At 41.8% G+C, this 20,708-nt stretch overlaps 1 protein-coding gene across 1 annotated transcript in view; it reads left to right on the forward strand.

Moving 5' to 3' along the window:
• Positions 1 to 18,545: 18,545 nt before the first annotated feature.
• ATRNL1 (attractin like 1) overlaps positions 18,546 to 20,708 on the forward strand; it is a 757,637-nt gene continuing 755,474 nt past the window's right edge. Inside the window, exon 1 of the mRNA XM_042960329.1 lies at positions 18,546 to 18,868. Coding sequence (XP_042816263.1) covers positions 18,561 to 18,868 — 308 coding nt within the window. The 5' untranslated portion in view covers positions 18,546 to 18,560. The remainder of the gene's footprint in view (positions 18,869 to 20,708) is intronic.

Here is a 20,708-nt window from a genome sequence, read left to right on the forward strand (position 1 = left end):
CCCTGACACCAGACCACATGGATTCAAATCCTCATCCTGGCTCTTCTCTCTGTGTGACCTTAAGCAAGTTAAAGTAAACTTTCTGAGCCACTGATTCCTCATCTTTAAAATAGGGATAGTTTAAATAATCTACTGGGCTGTCTTCAAAATAAAATGCTTCTGCACAGTGAAGGAAACAATCAACAAAACTAAAAGGCAACGTGCAGAATGGGAGAAGATATTTGCAAATGACATATCTGATAAAGGGTTAGTATCCAAAATAGATAAAGAACTTACAGAACTCAACACTCAAAAAGCATATAGTCCAGTTAAAAAATGGGCAGAAGACATGAATAGACATTTTTCCAAAGAAGACATTCTGATGGTCAACAGACACATGAGAAGATGCTCAACATCACTCATCATCAGGGAAATACAAATCAAAACCACAACGAGATGTCACCTCATACCTTTCAGAATGGCTAACAACTCAAGAAACGACAGATGTTGTCAAGGATATGGAGAAAGGGGAACTCTCTTGCACTGTTGGCCGGAATGCAAACTGGGACAGCCACTCTGGAAAACGGTATGGAGGTTCCTCAAAAAGTTAAAAATAGAGCTACTCTATGACCCACCAATTGCACTACTAGATATTTACCCAATAAATACAAAAATACTAATTCGAAGGGATACATACACCCCTATGTTTATAGCAGCATTGCCAGCAATAACCAAATTATGGAGAGAGCTCAATGTCCATCAACTGATGAATGGATAAAGAAAATGTTTATACACACACACACACACACACACACACACACACACACACACAATGCATATTACTCAGCCATAAAAAAGAATAAAATCTTGCCATTTGCAATGAGGTGTGGATAGATCTAGAGTATTAGAGTATTATGCTAAGTGAATTTAGTCAGAGAAAAACAAATACAATGTGATTTCACTTATATGTGGAATCTAAAAAATAAAACAAATGAGCAAAGGGAAAAGAGAGCAAGGAAAACCAGGAAACTGACTCTTAGCTGTAGAGAATAAACTGATAGTGACCAGAGGGGAAGTGGATCAGGCTATTCATTAAGTAGGTGATGGGCATTAGATAGAGCACTTGTTGTGATGAGCCCTGGGTGTTGTATGTAAGTGTTGAATTACTAAATTGTATACCTGAAACTAATATTACACTATATGCGAACTAACTGGACTTTAAATAAACACTTAGGGGCGCCTGGGTGGCTCAGTCAGTTGAGCATCTGACTTTGGTTTCAGCTCAGATCATGATCTCACAGTTTGTGAGTTTGAATCCTGCATCAGGCTCTGCCCAGACAGTACAGAGCCTGCTTGGAATTCTCTCTTCCTCTCTCTCTGCCCCTCCCTTGCTCTCTCTTTCTCTCTCTTCTCTCTCTCAAAAAAATTGTCTCTCTCTCTCTCTCTCTCCCTCTTCCCCTCTCCCCTGCTCGCATGTGCTCTCTCTCTCTAAAACAAACACACACACGCTTAAAAAAAGAATCACACAAGGGGAAATAAAAGAGATCATAATAATGCCTACCTTATAGAGAATCATTGTGATTATTCAATGAACCGATATTTGTAGAAGAATATTAATGAATTGGCTTTGTTAGAACAGTGCCTGGTCCGTATTAAACACTAAGTGTGTGTTAAATAAATAAATGTTACAAAGAGCAGAATAGCCTTTCTACATACAGCAATGCTGGAAACAGGAAAAAAATGCCCACTTTCATAAAACTTCTCCTTAAAGAGAAAAAAGAAGCAAAATAAAATTATATGGTGTACATATAAAGGAAAAACAAAATGGAGAAGCATGGGGTGGAGCAGGTATTGAAGTTATAAATATGTTGATCATTGAAGGTTCCATTGAATAGGTGGTATTTGAGCCAAGTCTTTAAGGGGGTGTGGAAGTAAGCCATGTGGGTGTGCAGGGTAAGGGTAAGCCTGGAGCTGAGGGAACTGGGAGTGCAAAGGCCCTGGAAGCCCTGAGAAAGGAGCAAGGTAAGTAGAGCAGACCACACAGGGAAGAGGTGGCAGAAGAGGTGACGGGAGGCACTGATCACTTAGAGTCTCACTGACTATGGTAAGGGCTTCAGTTTTTATCTGAGTGACATGGACAGTCACCAAAGGTGTTTGAGTGGGGGAATGACGTAATCACTGTGTTTAGAATACAATGCAGAGGAACAAAGGTACAAGTGGGAAGACTGTAAGAAGCTATTACAACAATGTAGGAGAGAGATGGTGGTGGTTTACACTTGGATGTCACCAGCAGAGGAGATAAGAGGTGCATTATGGGTATGTCTGGCTGGTTCACTGCTATATCCCTTATTCCTAGGTATAAACCTTGGCACTGAGTAGGGACTCAATAAATAGTTCTTGAGTCAATAAATGAGAGATGAATTTGTGCAAATTCTCTGAAGCTTGTTTTTCTCATCTCTAAAATGTAGGTAGGGGGAGGGAGATACTAAGAGTATCTACCTCTGAGGTATATTGTAGGGATTACATGAGAGAATTCCCATAAAGTGCTGAGGACAGTCACGGAAACGTAAGATAATGCTAAGACGTGTTCAGGAAGCACATAAATATAAAACATTTTGGGTAAGAGTTTATCTTTGGAGAGAGGGAGGAGGGTAGACTTTCACTCTTTACATGCAGAACTTAAAGGAAAGAAAAGAGTATCAGGAGTCATTTTTTGCACTTTTTCTGTGTTTTGAAATTTTCTCTAAGGAACATGTGCAATGTTTCTGTAATGAACGTGAAGGCAGAAATTAAAGGGTAAGATCCCTCAGAATTTCAGGATTTTATAAGGCATCAGAAATGTGAGACTTTTTCCCTACTCCTTCTGCCTGGCCCATTTCTCTGACTCCTTGAATGTGGGTATTATCCTTATCGTCCTCCCCTCCTGGTCTCTTTTAGGTTCAGAGTAAAGTGAGTAAGTAAGCTTTTGAGGCTATTACAAAACAAGAAGAACAACAACAACCTAGCTCATCCCCAAGGTTTAGAGCCTCTCATTCTTTCAAAAGAATAAACACATCTAGGGGTGCCTGGGTGGCTCAGTCGGTTAAGCGTCAGACTTTGGCTCAGGTCATGATCTCACAGTTTGTGAGTTCAAGCCCCACGTCAGGCTCTGTGCTGACAGCTCAGAGCCTGGAGACTGCTTCAGATGCTGTGTCTCCCTCTCTCTCTCTGTCTCTCCCCCACTCACACTTTCTCTTTCTCTCTCTCTCAAAATTAAAGATTAAAAAAAATTAAAAAAAAATAAACACATCTATTTAGTGGTTAAGAGTCCCTTGAGCTGAAACCATTCATCGGAGAAACTACACTCCATCTGTCTGAGGTATAAGTTATCACTAAATAAATGGGGCTCCTTGTTGGGATTTACAAATTGTTCTGATAATTTTTAGGTGGGGGCACCAAAAGGTGAAAGTCAGGTGTGCAGTTGGAGGCAGAGGGAGGGGTAGAGGTCAGCAGGAGATTTGGTTGTTAAGGCTAACCTTAGGGTCACCTCAAGAAATTGCTAGGCTAGGATGAGCTCTAAGAGGCAAGCCCTTTAGCATGGCTTCTCCGGGGCAACACTGAGAGGGCCTCTCTCTTCAACTGCTCTTTGCTCTTGCTCTGCTTGTCCTCAGCACTTCCTTCCTGTTTGCCTTTCTGGTACTGGGCTGCTTTTTCCTAAGGTTTGCTACCTGCTCACCTTTAGCTGTGCTTGCTAAGGTCAAGAAGCCAGTTGTCCTCAACCCTGGATGTACATTAGGAAACTCCTAGGGAACTTGAAAAAATGGTGCATGGGCCGTATTCAAGACCTGTTAACTTTGAATCTCTTCCTGGTGAATCCTGGGCATTGCTTCCCCCCCCCCCCCCCCCCCCTTAAGTTTCCAGGTGATTCTAATGTGCAGTCAGAGCTGCAAACCACCCTGAGAATTAAAGCTCAAGGAGTGGCTCTTTCCAGGGAGAATTTACTTTTCTTGGAAATCTCGGAGACCAGGAAACTCTTAATACCCAAAGGGATATAATAACACTATTCACAGTAACCAACAGTAATAGTAATAATGTTAACATTAATAGCTATTATTCATTGAGCTTTAAATTTTAGTTAATTTAGTTCTCAACAGCTCGATGAGATAGTTACTACTATTATTAATATGCCCATCTTAGAGATGAGCAAATCAAGGCACCAATAATTTGCCAAGCAAGCTAGTGCTCAAGCTGGTATTCAAGCATAGGCCATCTAGCATACAGCCCACAATCTTCACGGCCACACACTATGCCCATTTGCAGTGTTGAAATCATGGAGGTGATGGTATTGCAGACATACTGCTGGCATTCTACCTCCTCCTTGTTAGGTTAATCCATTCATATTCCAGAGGACGACACTTTAAAAGCAGGATATGGCTAATGTATGCAACTTCTCTGATATAATTTGAACCAACCAAGAGACTCCATCCCATTTTTAAAGCAATGTAAATTATTAACCAGCCTTCTGTGATTCCTTTTGGAATCTAATTCATGATATAAATCCATGCCATCAGTTAGTATCATAAGTTTTCTATAAATTGCTCATCAATCAGTATGTGATGTAAGATAGAACGGTAAGACTTTTTCTCCAAAGAATGGTCTTTCTGTTTGTGACAAATTATTCTTGGCAATATAATTAGCCGGTTGGGTTATTGAAACAGATGGGAAATGTTTCTTCCAAAATTTTAGAACTGAAATGATTCTTATTCTGTCTTGTGATAAATGCCAATTAAAATAGTTTTCCCTTCACAGGAAAAATTAAGAAAAAAATAGTTTAAGGAAATATCAGCCCTGATTGCCAGGGGAAATTTGTTTCTACGGTAAAACAAGCAAAACAAATCAAATCCCTTAAAATTAGGTACAGACTGTCTTCTGAAGTGAAGTTCACATCTGGAGATTTTTATAAAATTTATTGGAAAAGTTCCGGTTATCTCTATTTTTAACATAACAAAAAGATTCTTGTTTGTTGAATTTGATCTAAAATGTTACCTTTAGGCAAGTCCTGACACAGCTTCTACATGGCTGGACGATGTTCTCTGTGTGGACAAAGAAGCAAAGATCTTAGATACTGAGGCCAAAATGGACTATCAATCAGCTAGATACTCCAATATTCTTTCTAAATTATATCGAATGCCCCTCACTAGCGGTGTGACCAAGAAGCAAAGAGCTGAAGGTAAGTAGCAAAATCAAAGAATCACTGGTAAGTACACTGTGTTTATTAAGACCCTAAAATGCATGGACTTAAGTTGCATTTAAAGAATGCTACTTAGGGGCGCCTGGGTGGCGCAGTCGGTTAAGCGTCCGACTTCAGCCAGGTCACGATCTCGCGGTCCGTGAGTTCGAGCCCCGTGAGTTCGAGCCCCGTGAGTTCGAGCCCCGCATCAGGCTCTGGGCCGATGGCTCGGAGCCTGGAGCCTGTTTCCGATTCTGTGTCTCCCTCTTTCTCTGCCCCTCCCCCATTCATGCTCTGTCTCTCTCTGTCCCAAAAATAAATAAAAAACGTTGGAAAAAAAATTAAAAAAAAAAAGAATGCTACTTATACTAGGCATTTTTGGCAAACATGTTTTTATATGGCATAAAAAATTAGAACTATTAGGTAGAATGTATTGAAAAGGACCCTGGCATGACTAAATACTCACCTGTGTAAAATCAAATTGCAAAAAATTGAAATATTCTTTCTTTTTTTTTATTATTTTAGAGAGAGAGAGAGAGAGAGAGTGCAAGTGGGGGAGAGTGGCAGAGAGAAAGGGGGGGGAGAGAAAGAGAGAGAGAGAGAGGAAGAGAGGAAGAGAATCCTAAGTAGTTTCCATGCTATCAATGCAGAGCCCAATGGGATCTTGAACCCTGGGATCAAGAGTCAGATGCTCAATTGACAGAGCAACCCAGGCAACCCTTGAAATAGTCTTTCTTTCTTTCTTTTTTTTAAAAAAAAAATTTAAATGGTTATTTATTTTTGAAAGGGGGGGAGGGGCAGAGAGAGACGGAGACAGAGGATTCAAAGCGGGCTCTGCACTGACTGCAGAGAGCCTGATGCAGGGCTTGAACTCAGGAAACATGAGATCATGACCTGAGCTGAAGTCAGAGGCTTAATGACTGAGCTACCCAGGTACCCCTTGAAATATTCTTTCTAAGCTCAAGACATCATTTGCTCATCCAGGAGTTTCCATGCAAAATTCTGACATTTTAAAAATCCAAGAAAAGGAATCAAAATCTGTTATGCCACAAGTAAACTACCTTTTTTTCTCTTCATCTTATATTCTTATCATTTCCCTTTATCACAGTTGCCATTTATGGTTTTTTTTCTTCCTCATAATTTCAACCTTCTCATAAATTGGGTTCTACCTTTTTGGCTCCTTTGCTCTTCAGTCATCTCACAATCTCAAATTTTCAACTTTAGTTCCTGCTCTTGATTGCTTAATTCTTTCTATATTTCCTAATTCAAATTCCCAAAAGTGAGAATTTGATTGCCCCAGCTCATCCCTGTTTGATTAGAGCTTTTGTGCCAAGTCACCTTGTATATCTGTGGTGAGCCTAAGGATTGGCTGTCCCCAGTTTGGCATGTGCCTCTGTGCTAATTATCTGTGGCAGAGGAGAGCAGAATCATGTGCACAAAACATTGCTGCCTAAGTAGGCTTTATCAGTGGAGGATATAGAGAGGGTAATTTTCCTCAGAAGGAGTTAAGGGCTTATCTCTCATAATTATCTAGTGTGGATGGAAAAGGATAGTGGATTATTTAAAATCCACAATCATGGAAATGTGTAGACACCTAAACATTTTACTTAACCATATAGATGAACATACCAAAGGGAGAAATTTACCTTGAGATTCTATGATTCTAATGCATCGCAGAAAGAAATAATTTAAACAATATATTTATAGGTATTGAGTTAGGTCTAACCCTTTGGAAAATATGTAGACACCATTGCAAATAGTTCAAAGAATACAGCTTAAAGAGCAGTGACTACTGATAATAAGAAACTATCCTGGATAAAAAGGTTTGTAGAAAATATTGTGATAAATTTATGTTCTTTTTTTTTTTTTTTACAAAGTGCACATTCTAATTTTGAATGGCCTGTTCCATTTATCTTCTTCATCTAAAAAATGACTGAGCTGGATAAGAAATAATTTAGACAAAGTCAACTAAAATAATTATAGCCAGTGTAGTAAGCTAAACCCAGGGGTGAATGACTTTTTAGTTGGGGAAAAAAATAACAGAAATCTGATAAGAGCTATAAAATAATAAAGGTTAAAGAGAAAGATAATTGAACGTTTTAATTTATATTTTCTAATAATTCAGGACTGAGAGGACACTTGATAAAATGAAAAAGCTGAAAAAATTTAAACTAATGAGTCTTTTTTTTTAACTTAACAATTAACTTTAGAAACTTAATCATGGGATAATTGCTACAGATAGTTTAAGATGATTCAGAAAGATTAGGCATTCATATGAATGAGGCTAGCGGTTACAGCAACAGAGTTAGAATAAAAATAATGAACACTAGGAAGTCCTGAGGCTTTAGGGCATACACTGATCATAAGCCGGAGGAAATGTTCCCACCTGATATAACACTGTAGACCCGCTGGGACTGTGGGGCATCTACAAGCCTTGTGAGCATGTAAAGGGTTGGCACTGATTTCTTTGGTGGTTTCCCTTGAGTTACTGCACCCTCAAAGGCATCAATACCAACACAATATTGCTGCTTTGCTGTTTATTCGTACATATTTTTGGTGTCTGGCTAGCTCAGAATCACCCATATTTTTTCCCCTTTTAATGAGGTTGATTTTTTTTTTATTTTGAGTGATCATTTCCAGTTTCACCCTTTCCAATCTTTCTCTAATAAGTATTTCGTTTTGACTAGTCTGCATGTTTAAAAGAAGATCAGTTGAGCCAAGCATCTGTCAGTAATGATGTTAATTTTTATGCAGAAGAGACTTGGGGTAATCTCAGAGATAGACATTTCCTTCAGCATCCTCTTAGCCATTAAAAATTGTCGGGACTGTTGCTCATGATTCCTGCCAGACGGGAGTTTGGGGAGGGTGCTTCCGAGGGAAGACCTGACTTTTCATTCTAATTCTACCCTTAAATTTATTCATTGTATAGTCAGAGATGCTAAAATCCCAGTGTAGTCCAATCTCCACTTGCAAGCTGTCCACCATGATTGACTTGAGGTACATGTCGAATCTTTCATCCTACAGCTGCTCTAAAATCCCACCATCAGTTTTAATTCCGTTGTGTTTGTTCCCTTGTTGGCCTTCTTTGAAAAATATAAACATTTTCTCCATGGACATTATACTCTACTATAATCATTAAAGAGCGTTAGGACTTCTCAGATTCATTTTCCTTTAAACAGGCCAGGTAGTAGTCAAAGAATGTTCATATTATGTGTGTGCTGTGTGTGCTTTGGTTAGGGGGAAGAGGTTGATGGGGATGGCAATGGAGGTGATATATCTTTATTTATTTATTTAAAGATGTTTTTTGTAATGCTATTTATTTTTTTAAATTTTTTTAACGTTTATTTATTTTTGAGACAGAGAGAGACAGAGCATGAACGGGGGAGGGGCAGAGAGAGAGGGAGACACAGAATCCGAAGCAGGCTCCAGGCTCCGAGCCGTCAGCCCAGAGCCCGACGCAGGGCTCCAACTCACCGACCGCGAGATCGTGACCTGAGTTGAAGTCGGATGCTGAACCGACTGAGCCACCCAGGCGCCCCTGTAATGTTATTCATTTTTGAAAGAGAGAGAGAGAGAGAAAGACAGAGTGCAAGCGGGGGAGGGGCAGAGAGAGAGAGAGGGAGACACAGAATCCAAAGCAGGCTCCAGGCTCTGAGCTGTCAGCCCAGAGCCAGACGTGGGGCCTGAACCCACAAACCGTGAGATCATGACCTGGGCCAAAGTTGGATGCTTAACCAACTGAGCCACCCAGGCTCCCTGAAGGTGATATATCTTTATGCTTTTCTTATATTCCTTATCTATCAAAACTATTCTCAGGAAATAGATACAAAGTCATTCATGTTAAGGTGTTAATGACTGGTACAAATTAAATGTGTTAGCCCTTCTCAGGCATTTGCAATATAACAAGTGGCCCCAAATCCTTAAGTTAAAGGACAAATCCTCTGAGCTGGAGTTCCAAGTTTTATTCAGAGTGCGAGGGTTGTGTATTTCATTCTCTTGAGCTTCCAGTGGTTGCTGCGGTCACCCCACACATTGGTCACTTACCTCATCGTGCCTAAGGCAATGGGCCGTGAAGTTGTTGCCACCTGACCAACTGGTAACGGGCATCAAGGTGCAGAGGAATTACTAAGCTTGCTCTGTGCCTCCTACTTGGTCCTAGCATCACAGGATCCTACTTGGTCCTACAGCAGTGTTCTTCAGGAACAGGTACCATCAAATAGAAGCAGGTACCGTCAAGTAGAGCTTCACAGTTTGAAAAATAACTTTAACATTTACCTCATATGGAATTATAATTCTTCCCCCAACATTTGTGGGGGGGGGGGGACAATTCTTGCTATTTTACAAAAGAAGGAACCGAGGGTGAGTGAGGCATATATTGTTTAGTTGTGGAGACTGGGTCTCCTGGCTCTGTGTCCTGTTCTGCTGGGACTGTCTTGTACTACCTTCCTAAACAAAAAGACTGTGTCCAGTGAGAAAGAACATGGCCATAAAGTATTTTAAAAAATGTCTGCTATCAAGTGGTTTAGATAATTTAATAAACAAAACTCTTGCACATGCTTTCTAGTTGTGGATATAACATTTTTGCTGTTTACTGAAGAACCAGCTTTCCTAGAAAAACAGATGTCCTCTTCATGTGCAGAAAGACTTTCAGACTACATTCTAATTTAAGAAATGGAAAACTTGGGGGTCTTGCTTAAAATCAGTGATGTTCATGTTGACTTTTTTTCATTTCATTTAAAATTTCACATCAGCTTCGCAGAGGGACATGGGAGAGGGACTTACAATAAGAAGAATCGTAAGACTGGTTTTAATTTACTTGTGTACATTTTCAAAATGACTGTGCCTGGAGTCTTCCCAGACTGATGTTTTTAATAAGTAGAATGTCATGTTATCGGGATTTGTGGGGCCTGGCTATCATTTGTCAGATATTTTTCTTTTTTTATATGTGTGCTGTTGTGCAATTCTTTGTCTCTGAGCTCTATTCAGGAAGCCCTAGCTGCATCCTGGTGGCCTCGTCTCTCCTGATCAGACGGTTCATAATTCTCTTTCATGCTCTTTTCCTTGTAAACATAAACATATTTTCCTGTGTCAGGACCCCAAGCAGCTTTCTAAAAAGCTAGTATGTTATTCTTATGAATTGTTTATTTTGCTTGGGAGCTTTTGTTTTTTGAGTACTTCCTGTTTTTCTTACTGTGACTTACTTTTTCTTCAAACAGAGGGAACATGAAACAAACCTTAACTTCACTAAAGGTTTAGAGAAATTCTACCTGGTTTATCTATCTGGGCGATGCCTTAGGAGTGTGATTATAGCAGCTGTATTTTTTCACAACTAGAAGAATCCTTTCTGCTACTCACAAACACATGTACCTCTCTATGTTCAATGACACTTTTTTTGGGTACATGACCCCATGTAAAGTTGGTTTGTTTGGATGTACGATGCATGCTACAGCATAGTACAGTGACTACTAATATTAGAGTCATCTTGAGACAGTAGACTTACCTATTGGGGAAAAATCATGACTTCTGAAAATAAGAGTGTGATATTTTCTTTTTTGTTACCTGATTCAAATTGGACTTTTGTTCATTTTTATTGACGGAACTGTATTTTAAAAAGAGTTTTGTTCTCTCTTCTCATGAAGGAAAATGACAGCCAATGATTTCCTTGGTATAGAGTAGAGAAAAGGTCCCTGATCTTTTTATCTTCTAGACGCCCTCATTCCTTTCAATGATACCCCAGTGAGGAGAGGATAGGGAGCCTAGTCGGTGTCTTGCAACAGGTTGGAGAGTTCCAAACGGAGGCATCCCTTCATGACACAGGTTGCCATGCCTTCAGTCATGGGCCATGCCTTTCTTTCCTTTGTTTTCTTCTTTCTTACATTCTCCTCCCATTCAGTACATCAAATTCTTACATTTCCATTTTCAAGAGGAATTTTGCTCCTGGCTTGGCTTGTCTAATGGCATTTTTTTTAAAACTATGCCTATTTCCTTTTTAGCTTTTTTCTCCATACTCAGGCAGGAACTTTATTCAGCCAGCTAACGGATATTAATTGATAATTTTTATATTGCAGACTCCGAGCTTTCAATGTATACCTTTAGCTCTGCTACTAAACTTTCATTTGGTTCCAAGTTTTGGGTCCAGGGTTCATTTTTTGGCTGTCTGTCCTTTGTTTGGGTTAGATTTGCTTCTGCTGTCACTAACTTGTGTGATGTTGGGCAAGTCACTTTACAGAGCTTTGGAAGACCTTCCTGGAGCTAAGCATGGATGATAAATTAACCTCTATATGTCTCCTATTAGCCTGAACTATGGGTTATAGGACAAATAAAACTAGAAAAATGCACTGCATTTCAGAAGAGCTAGGGTTTTAGACTCAGCTCTACCACTGTGTGAGTTTGGATAAGACACTTCAATTTTCTGGATACCTGTATCTCATTTGTAAAATGGACTAGATCCATCTTCAAAATAATAAGGCTCTCTAATAGCTCTGCCTGTTTCTTTGTGTTTTTGTATTTGTGTGTTGTAGCAGCCTAAATCTCTTTCAATAATCCTTCCTCTCACATAGAATTAGAATTAATTCTGTTTCGAAGAGTAATTTTTGATGAACATTAAATATGAAAATTTGTATAGTGCTTTGCCATTTATCATGTCCTTTCATAGTTTCTTTTTAGACCCTCATCTGCACTCTGAAATGGACACTGATGGGTACTTCGATTTTCCCATGTTATAGGTGGGGAAACTGAGGCATAGAGGTTAATGGGTAATGCAGGAGTAATCAGTATATAGGAGGCAGAATTAGAAATGAAACCCAGGTTCTTGTCTTAGGCCATATGCTATCTTTGAGATTTTTTATGAACACACATTTTAACTTATTATTTTTTTAGAAGTAAATTTTAATTTTCAAAGAGTACTAAAAGCCTTTTAATAAAATGTTTCATCTCTTGCCCCTGTTCCTTATTTCCTAAGACAAAGCAGCGTTCACTCATCAGTGTAGTATACTTACAGTACTATTTCTAGATTTATTAATTTTGGACATGAATTATTTCTTAAGTCATTAAGGATTTAGCCCTACCCATCTTTACCCTTCTCCCACCTTTTTAATATAGACATATTATACATTCTTGGCAAATCAATAGTGTTTATATAATTATGACAATGTAAATATTATTTACTGATAAACTATCTTGTACAGGTTTCCTTTTTTTCCTTAGTTGACAATTGCTTCATTTTGTTCATTTACTTGGTTTTCTGTGTGCTTATTCCATTTTTCTCCCAAATACTCCAAGATCCATCACATATTACTAGTGTTTTTTCCAAAAGCTCAAACAATTCCAAGCAGTCACATCTATTATTTTCCTAGATACCTCCCTCCCCAGCCCTCTGTTTCAGGTTGGACTGGTTGCTCTGTTGCCTTGGGGCACAGCTGCCATTCATTCCAGGATGACTCCTTACAATTCTCTTATGTTCAGTCTCTTCTCCCTTTACACCATTCTCCAGGAATTTTCTAAAGAAGGGTACCCTACAAGATACATTTTACAAGGCTCTGCATGTCTGAAAATGTCTTCGTCCTTATACTTGATCTATAGTTTGGCTGGGTATAGAATTCCAGGTTGACAGTAATTTCCCTTCTATCTCTACTTACTTTTAGCATCTAGTTTTGCTGTTGAGAATTTCAATGCTATTCTTACTTTCAATCCATTGCCTTTGCCTTTTTTTCCATTTGTGAGTCTTTTAAATTCAATGTTTTAGGCTACAGTGGGTTTTTCATATGGAGGTTAAGTTCAGTTCTGGGAAATCTTATGTTGAAGAAGTTGATACAAACAAATTTTATCTTCGGGGTGCCTGGGTGGCTCAGTGGTTAAGCGTCCAACTTTGGCTCAGGTCATGATCTCATGGTTTGTGAGTTTGAGCCCCGTGTCAGGTTCTGTGCTGACAGCTCAGAGCCTGGAGCCTGCTTCAGGTTCTGTGTCTCCCTCTCTCTCCGCCCCTCCCCCATTCACACTCTGTCTCTCTCTCCTTCAAAAATAAACATTAAAAAAAATAAAAAAAAAATTTTATCTTCTACAAGGAGTTGTGCATTAATGTACTATCACATTCATAAATGTACAGTATTATAAATTCCTAATTAAAGATAGTGTCTGTTGAGCATAATCATTAATGAATCCCCTTTTCCTTTAGTTTTTTCCTCCTTGATAAGAAGAGAAACTTTGTCTTTTTATTCTAATTTCTAGGAGATTTCCTAGACTTTATTTTCCAAGATTTTTATTGCATTTTAATTTTTTTGAATATTTTGTTCTGGAATGTCCTTTTGCTTATTAAAGAGGATCCAGTTCTGATTTTATGATTGCACAAATCTTCCCTTATCATTTGACTGTGTTCCTTTAATTTCCTTTTCCATTTGTTTTGGTTTCTATCTTTTATGTCTAATGAATTCTTACTGTCTGTATTTAAGAGAGAGCCATGAAAAATTGACTCTTCATTGGCTGGGGACCATTTGGTTTAGAGATCCCAAATTAAAGTATATTTTCTCTAGGACTATTCAGTTTCTGCAGATAAATATCTTTCAATTTTCTGCCTGGGGGTTATTCCATTGTTCTGAGAACAGGTAGGAAAAGGTGGTAGGGAAATCCACTATTCATTGTACAGATTTCACCTAATTTCTCCATTTTCATCTGTACCTCACTCTCTCCTTCCATTACAGCTGGTGCTCTAAGTCTAGATCCTCTGAGATTCACTTTCTTAAGAGATTTAACTTCCTGTCAGGGTTGGGTCTGGGAATGTCTCTGGCAGCTTGGGGTGAGGAAGGGGACCATGGGTCCTTATATTGTCCTCAACTATTCTCCGTGTTTTCATCCTTGAGCCCCACCTCGACCTTCCATAGTACTTCTTGTCTATGAGTCCTGGGCTCTCCAGGCTTATTTTTATTTTTATTTTATTTTTGTTATTTATCTCAGTAAGTATAAATGTTATAGTTGTCACTTCTCCATTCCCTTTCCTCTTTCCAATGCATGACATTTCCAAATGCATCGACATGTCAACTAATTGGTTCTTCTCTCATTTTCTCTGTTATTGAGTTTATACCTTTAAAATTCTTTAAAAAACTTTTTTTCTTGTCAAGTTGGTAGAGTTTGGAGCAGAGATAAATCCACATTCTTAGTCTACTATGTTTAACAGGAAGTCCTAGCCCTTATTTTTATTGAATTAAATTTCATGAAAGGCAAATTTGTGCAACTGACTACTGGCATTAAACTTTTTTGGGGGCAATAAGTCTGAATATTGAGGATGAAATTTGGAGTATGTTCATTTTATTTCCTAGTTAAAAAAATGTATCAGCCCAGCATTGTCAATTTAGATTCTTTGGAATTATTTCCTTGGATTTACTTATAACAATATGTTTGAAATGTGTTAAGTAGAAAAAATTGGCAGGATCAGAGTGTATGTGTGTGTTTGCAAGTGTGACAGCAAAAGAAACTGACAGAATCCAAGAAAAAAAGCCGAGTGTTAGATTTTGGTGGGGATGAGGGTGGGTTTGTGGCACATAGTCACGCAAATATTTTTAATACCATCAATACTTTTTTGTGAGTACCTGAAGTTGATTTTTCCTTTATTGTCTAGGGCCACAGACCACGCATGCTCTATCAGTGTCTTAAAAATACTGTTCCAATTACATTAAGGATCCCTTTGAGCAAATGCACTTCTGCCTCTTGAGGCTAGGCTATCTTGATGTAGCTCTCATTATCTTGGCTGCCTTCAGAAGCCTCGTATGGGCCAAACGGTGAACAATAGAGATCATTCTTTCGTCAAGCAACCGAGAAGGGGCTGCTTTGGTTCATTAGTCCAAATAGGATCTTTCACTTTTTGAGTCGCAATCAAAAGATCAGTGGAACTGTCATTTCTCTTGTTCTTAAAAAATCGTTTGAATTTCTTTCAGTTTAGCAGCGTGAAATCTTAGCTTTTGCCCATCACCTTATGGTACTATTGTTAAATAGTATGAATGGAAATGACACACATTCCCCAAATATCTAAAGGTCCTGGTATAAGGTTAATTGTGGAGAAAACAAATATATTTTTCTTATCTTTTCCCTTGGAGAAATTGTAATAGATAATTCCAATCTTAACAGTTTCATCCTACTTCAGTAAAACTGATTTTCCCTCCACTACCTCTTTGCAGGAAATTTTCACCTTTCTGCTGGATTTATGACTGCAATTACCAATACCATGAATTATTATAGTGTCGGATAGCACTACCAGGATGCTGACTCTACTCTTTTAGAAAAAAGATGTAACATCATGTTGGAATTTTAAAATTTCTTGATCACAGAAGACACTGAAACATTAGTCTAGATTCTAGGCAAGCTTTATCACTGACTTTTTGTGTGACTGTTGTAAATCATTTAAGTATTCTGTGTCTGTTATTTGTAAAATATGTGACCCTCCCCTGTATAAGGAACTCCTAATCTACTGAGCCTAACAGATAACAGATAAGCTTGTCCAGGGGTAGACCTCATGGTTTATTCATCTTTGTTTTCTTTTCCTTAAATTCATAGTAGTTACTCGGTAAATGTTGACAAAAACAGCATGAAAGGGAAAAAAAAAAGGATATAGGGCAAGTGGTGATCCTGTGAGATCCTTGTGACAGTAATTTTATATAGATTTAGTATATTCAGCTTGATTCTAAAGGCAAAGTTGAGAGGAAGCCTGTGGGGCTGAAGGTTCTTCAGTGTTAACATGAGGTACTGAGATGATTACAGTGGTTACAAGATTAAAAGATACATATTTTTAATGGGCAAATCCTTTGCTCGAATATAGGCCACAGTCAGTATGTGGCTGAGCAGTGATGTCTCTTGTTAAAGGGGCTCTCCAGTGTACCTTTTCAATTACCTTCGCACTCACTGACTGTTTTAAGAACTTGGCCACCTTCCACATTTCTGAAAGCTACTCTACATTAGCTGTGAGAAAGACGTGGCTCCCTTTAAACTTTGGCTGGCATGAGAGAAGAATGGAGAAGGCAGCAGAGATTGTTCATGTATGGCCACTACTAGAAAGAGTTCTGGATTTTACAGTCATGGAATTTAAAAGGTGTGATCCAGATGATATCCTCCTTTCAAATTTTTTTTTTCCAGAATGTTCTCCTCCCCTTCTGCCTTCATTTCAAGTAGTCTCTAAGGAGCATCCTGATATAGAAAAGATGTGAAAGGAAGAAGGGGCTGTCCTCGTTTTCAGGTTTGAGGATGACATTTCTAGTACTGATGTTATGGGGGAATTGTGATTTGTCTGTTGCATTAATGAAAGTCATGGTTTTCCTTTTTTCCTTTAAGAGAGCCACCTTTTTCTGGACGTTCGTTTTCCCTTCTTAAGTCACTGCTGAGGCATTTGTAAACCAAGCCAACACTAGCATTTTATTCACCAAAGTAGAACAAAGCATTTGCTAATAGAAATAGCCCGGTAACTAGTGGAAAAAAGACACAGGACTGATGGAAATCAGAGGCCTTGCATTTAAAGCTCCATTCATTACTTACCCCCAACCTGCCATTGACAAACCTTTCAACCTTTCTGAGTCTCTCTATCCTCATCCGCAAAATGGGGTTAATGGAGGATTTCCTCTGCGCAGTGGGGATAAAAGATTAAAAGAGATGATGTGGGTACATTACGCCCGAAATAAACATGAGTTGAATTTTAACAATATGACTGTGTGGTTCCAAACTAAAACTTTTTCTCCTTTTGCTGTCAGAAATGCCTTTGGTAGATTTCAAATTCTTTTTCATACTGTCTACTCTTCGTTGGTGGGGATCCCGTTTCATTGCTTGTAACTCGAGTATACATGGCTGCAATTTTGGGTTCGGCTTCCTTTCTCAAGGGTTTGAAATAGGCTGTTTAGAGAAGGCACGAAAGTACAAAGCAAAAATTTCAGCATACGCTATCAAATCTTGGAAAGTCACCTAAACGAGGAAAGACGGTCGCTGAGAGAGGAAAACGGCTCTTTTCTGGGCATCATCTCTTCCCTTCTGAAGGGGGGGGGGGGGAAGCCCCGATATTGCAATATTTTTCAAGGCACAGTATTGTCCCAGATGGAGGAGGAAACACTGACAAGCAGAAAAGGAGATACCTGGGGTTCCGAGGCAGCACGGGGCAGGGGTGGCGCGCCCAGGGCTCAGAGCCTCGCCGCTCTTTGTTGGGGGCGGGGGAGTCACCGTGTCCGTGGAAGAAATGGCTCCCCCTCTGAGAAGTCCCTCCGCGGCAGCGGCTCCGCGACCCTCGCCGGCCCCTAGCCCCCGCCCCTCCCAGTTCCTGCGGACCCCACAGCGCGTGGGACTGCGGTGCCTTTAAGCCTTCTGCCTGCTGCACATGCTCAGCTCTTTGTGTGTTGTTGGGAGTTTTTCTAAGAAAAAAAGAAGAAATAGGCAGGAGGATGGGCGGAGGAAGGGGAAACGCGGGGGGAAGAGCGCTGCACTTTTGCAGCTGTAGCCGGCCGACGGGAAGGGCTTCTTTTTGCTGAAGCTGCGAAGCCGGCCGAGCTGCTTTTTCGTTCCTGGGGCTCAGGGCGCGCGTGGCGCGAGTGGGGCCGGGTCCCCCCCCCCCCGGCTCCCCCAGCGCACGGAGGGGAAGGGCACGCGGGCCGCACCTGGGGGGCCAGTCTCCCCGCAGCTCGCGGGCCGCGCCGGGTGGGCGCGCGCGGGGGAGTCCCCGGTCCCTGTCAGGGCGGGGCGAGACCACAGCTCTGGGTCCGTGGGGGGTGGGGGGGAGCGTGGGCACGCGCGAGCGGGGGCGGGCGGTCCAAGGCACCGCGGGCTCCAGCCGCAGCCCCGGTGGCCGGCTGACGGCACGGGGGGAGAAGATGGCTGCTGGGGGGCCGCCGGCCGCCGGCCCGGCGGTGCGGCGCTGAGCCCCGCTGCCCGGATCCCCCTCCCGCGTTGGGCGCGCCCACCTCGGGGCTCCCGCGGGCCCCCGCCCTACCGGGCGCGCGGGGCTGGAGCCGAGGCAGTTGGCGCGAGCCGCGGGCGAGGCGGGGCCGCGCGCGGGGTCCCCTCCCCCTCCCGCAGGTCCCCTCCGGAGCGCTCCTCGCCGCCCGCGCCGCCCGCTCTCCGCCTCCGGCCCGGCCCGGGGCGCGGCGGCAGTGGGCTTGGCTCGCCGAGGACAAGGTCAGGAGACCGAGAGGCGATGCTCCAGTGCGACTGGAGGGAGCCGAACGGAGGCGACAGCGACTGGCATCTGTCCCTCCTGACCGGGGAGCGGGACTGGGGCAGGCGCCGGTGAGGGGGAGGAGGAGAAGCGGCGGCGGCGGCGGCGGCGCGGTTTTCTCCGGCCGGATTTCCCCTCCTGGAGCGTCGCTGTCCGCGCCCGCGAGCGCAGCCCCGCCGGGCAGGGGCCCCGGGGAAGATGGAGCCGGGGGGCCGGGCCCGCATTGGCCCCCCGCAGCCGGCGGCCCCGGGGCTGTGGAGGGCTCGGCCGGCGGGCGGCGGCGGCGGCGGCGGCGGTGGTGGTGGCGCCTCCTCCTGGCTGCTGGACGGGAACAGCTGGCTGCTGTGCTATGGCTTCCTCTACCTGGCCCTCTACGCGCAGGTGTCCCAGTCCAAGCCGTGCGAGAGGACCGGCTCCTGCTTCTCGGGCCGCTGTGTCAACTCCACCTGCCTCTGCGACCCGGGCTGGGTGGGGGACCAGTGCCAGCACTGCCAGGGCAGGTTCAAGTAAGTGCCTTCGCCGGACTCCGCATCTCAGCCCTGCCCCGCACCGGTCGCGCTCCCTCCCATCCTTCGCCCCCCTCCCCGTGTTCTCAGGCGGCCCCGGGTCCCCCGGCTGGGCGCCACCCGCGGCGCGCGCCGCGAGCGGGGTCCTCGCCTCCCTCTGCAGCCCTGGAGCCCTCGGGGCGCTGGGCTCCGCGCGGAGCCCCGACCTCTGGGCACTCGAAGCTGTCTCCGTGGTCCAGATGTCCGCAGCGACTTCTGGTCCCCTGCTCATCAGCATTTCCGTACTCAGTTATGGTGCCAAACACCGTTTTGTTAGGTCACTAGTTTTTAATGGAAAAATGTGCAAGTAACTCCTGAAATACTTGGACGATGCAAAACAATCAATCAATGCAGAAATGTAAAGGTTAAAAGTTATGGTCTACCAGTACGTCCCTCTACTCCCATCCTACTGCTCTCTCTAGAGGTAGCCGTTGATAACATTTTAGTTTATTTAGTAATAAAGAGTTTATGATGGGGTTACTCTGTGCCAAACACTGTTAAGCGCCTGACGTGGATTATCTCGTTTGTTCCTCACAACAACTCTGTGAGTTGCTAGAATTATTATGCCGGATTCACAGAGATAACTGGAGGCAACGGGTTTAAGTAATTTGCCCAGGATTGCACAGTAGTAAGGGCCGAATTATGATTCCGAATCAGCTAGTTTAACTCTAGAATGTTCACTTATAGCCAATATATTATGTTGAATTTGCTAGGACAGTTTTAATTGAGAATACAAGAGTGACTTTGGGTTACATAAAATGGGAAATATCTGGACTCTTTAATATAGGGAAGGTAATGGATTTTTCCAACTGTTTGTTTCACTATCAGCTGTCCTGTGAGAGCATCATCGTCTTTTTTCCTGAAGCTCAAGGCCCTAAAGAGTTTGCGTTACAATAGTAAAGACACATTCCCCCTATTGGTGGATAAATTTTACGTTCCTGCCTGATAGGGAAAGAAATGGGTGAGTGCGGGGGAGTAGCAAGATACTTGAGGCCATTAGGGTAGCCACCTGACAATCTGCAGGTAACAGGCCTTTAAGTAAGGCAACTTCTTAGACTTAGATGGTTACTGTGAAGTTTGCTGGCTGTTTTGTGGCTCTGAAATAACACTGTGTAGATTACTGATACTTATTGTCAGGATGATAGCAAAATCTGAGTGAAATGTCTCCGTCTCTAAGGCAGAGCTAGGAATATTGTCCACCTTATTAATGTGTTATAGGAAAATGCCCTGGGAGTTTTGTTTTATTTTATTAGGAAAATGTCCTGGGAGTTTTAAATATAGCATATTTTCCTTTTTTTTTTTTTTTTTTAACTGTTGCTAGTTAAAACAGTGTTCCTTAAAGCTCTTGTGAAACTATTTTTTTTTAAAGGATACTTTAATTTTAGGTAGATCCTATTATTTAAATTTACAGCAGGCTTTTGGAAGTGAAATCTCAAAATGAAGCTTTATGACATTCATTTGTGGCAATAGGTTGAAATGTTTTCTCACTTCTTACTTTCACAAATTAGTATAATGTATAGTTTTGTTTGGTACTTTTTTAATTGGGAAGAGGTGCTAATTAAAAGTTTTAAAAAGTGTTTCAAGATAAGGAAAGATGTCTTATTGAATTGTGCTTGTTCATAATGTTGTTTTTTTTTTTTTTTTTAACTTAAGTGTTTTTAAACTTGGGCTATGACAATTTCAGCCAGCCTTTATATCTACCAAGAATCTTGAACATATAAACTGGCAGCCAAAAATGAAAAAAGCTGCATCAATTTTTTACATCTTTCTATTAATAGATAGGAAGATTGCTTGATTCATA

This window comes from Panthera tigris, chromosome D2, assembly GCF_018350195.1.
Source record: "Panthera tigris isolate Pti1 chromosome D2, P.tigris_Pti1_mat1.1, whole genome shotgun sequence".
Classification (NCBI taxonomy): Eukaryota; Metazoa; Chordata; class Mammalia; order Carnivora; family Felidae; genus Panthera; species Panthera tigris.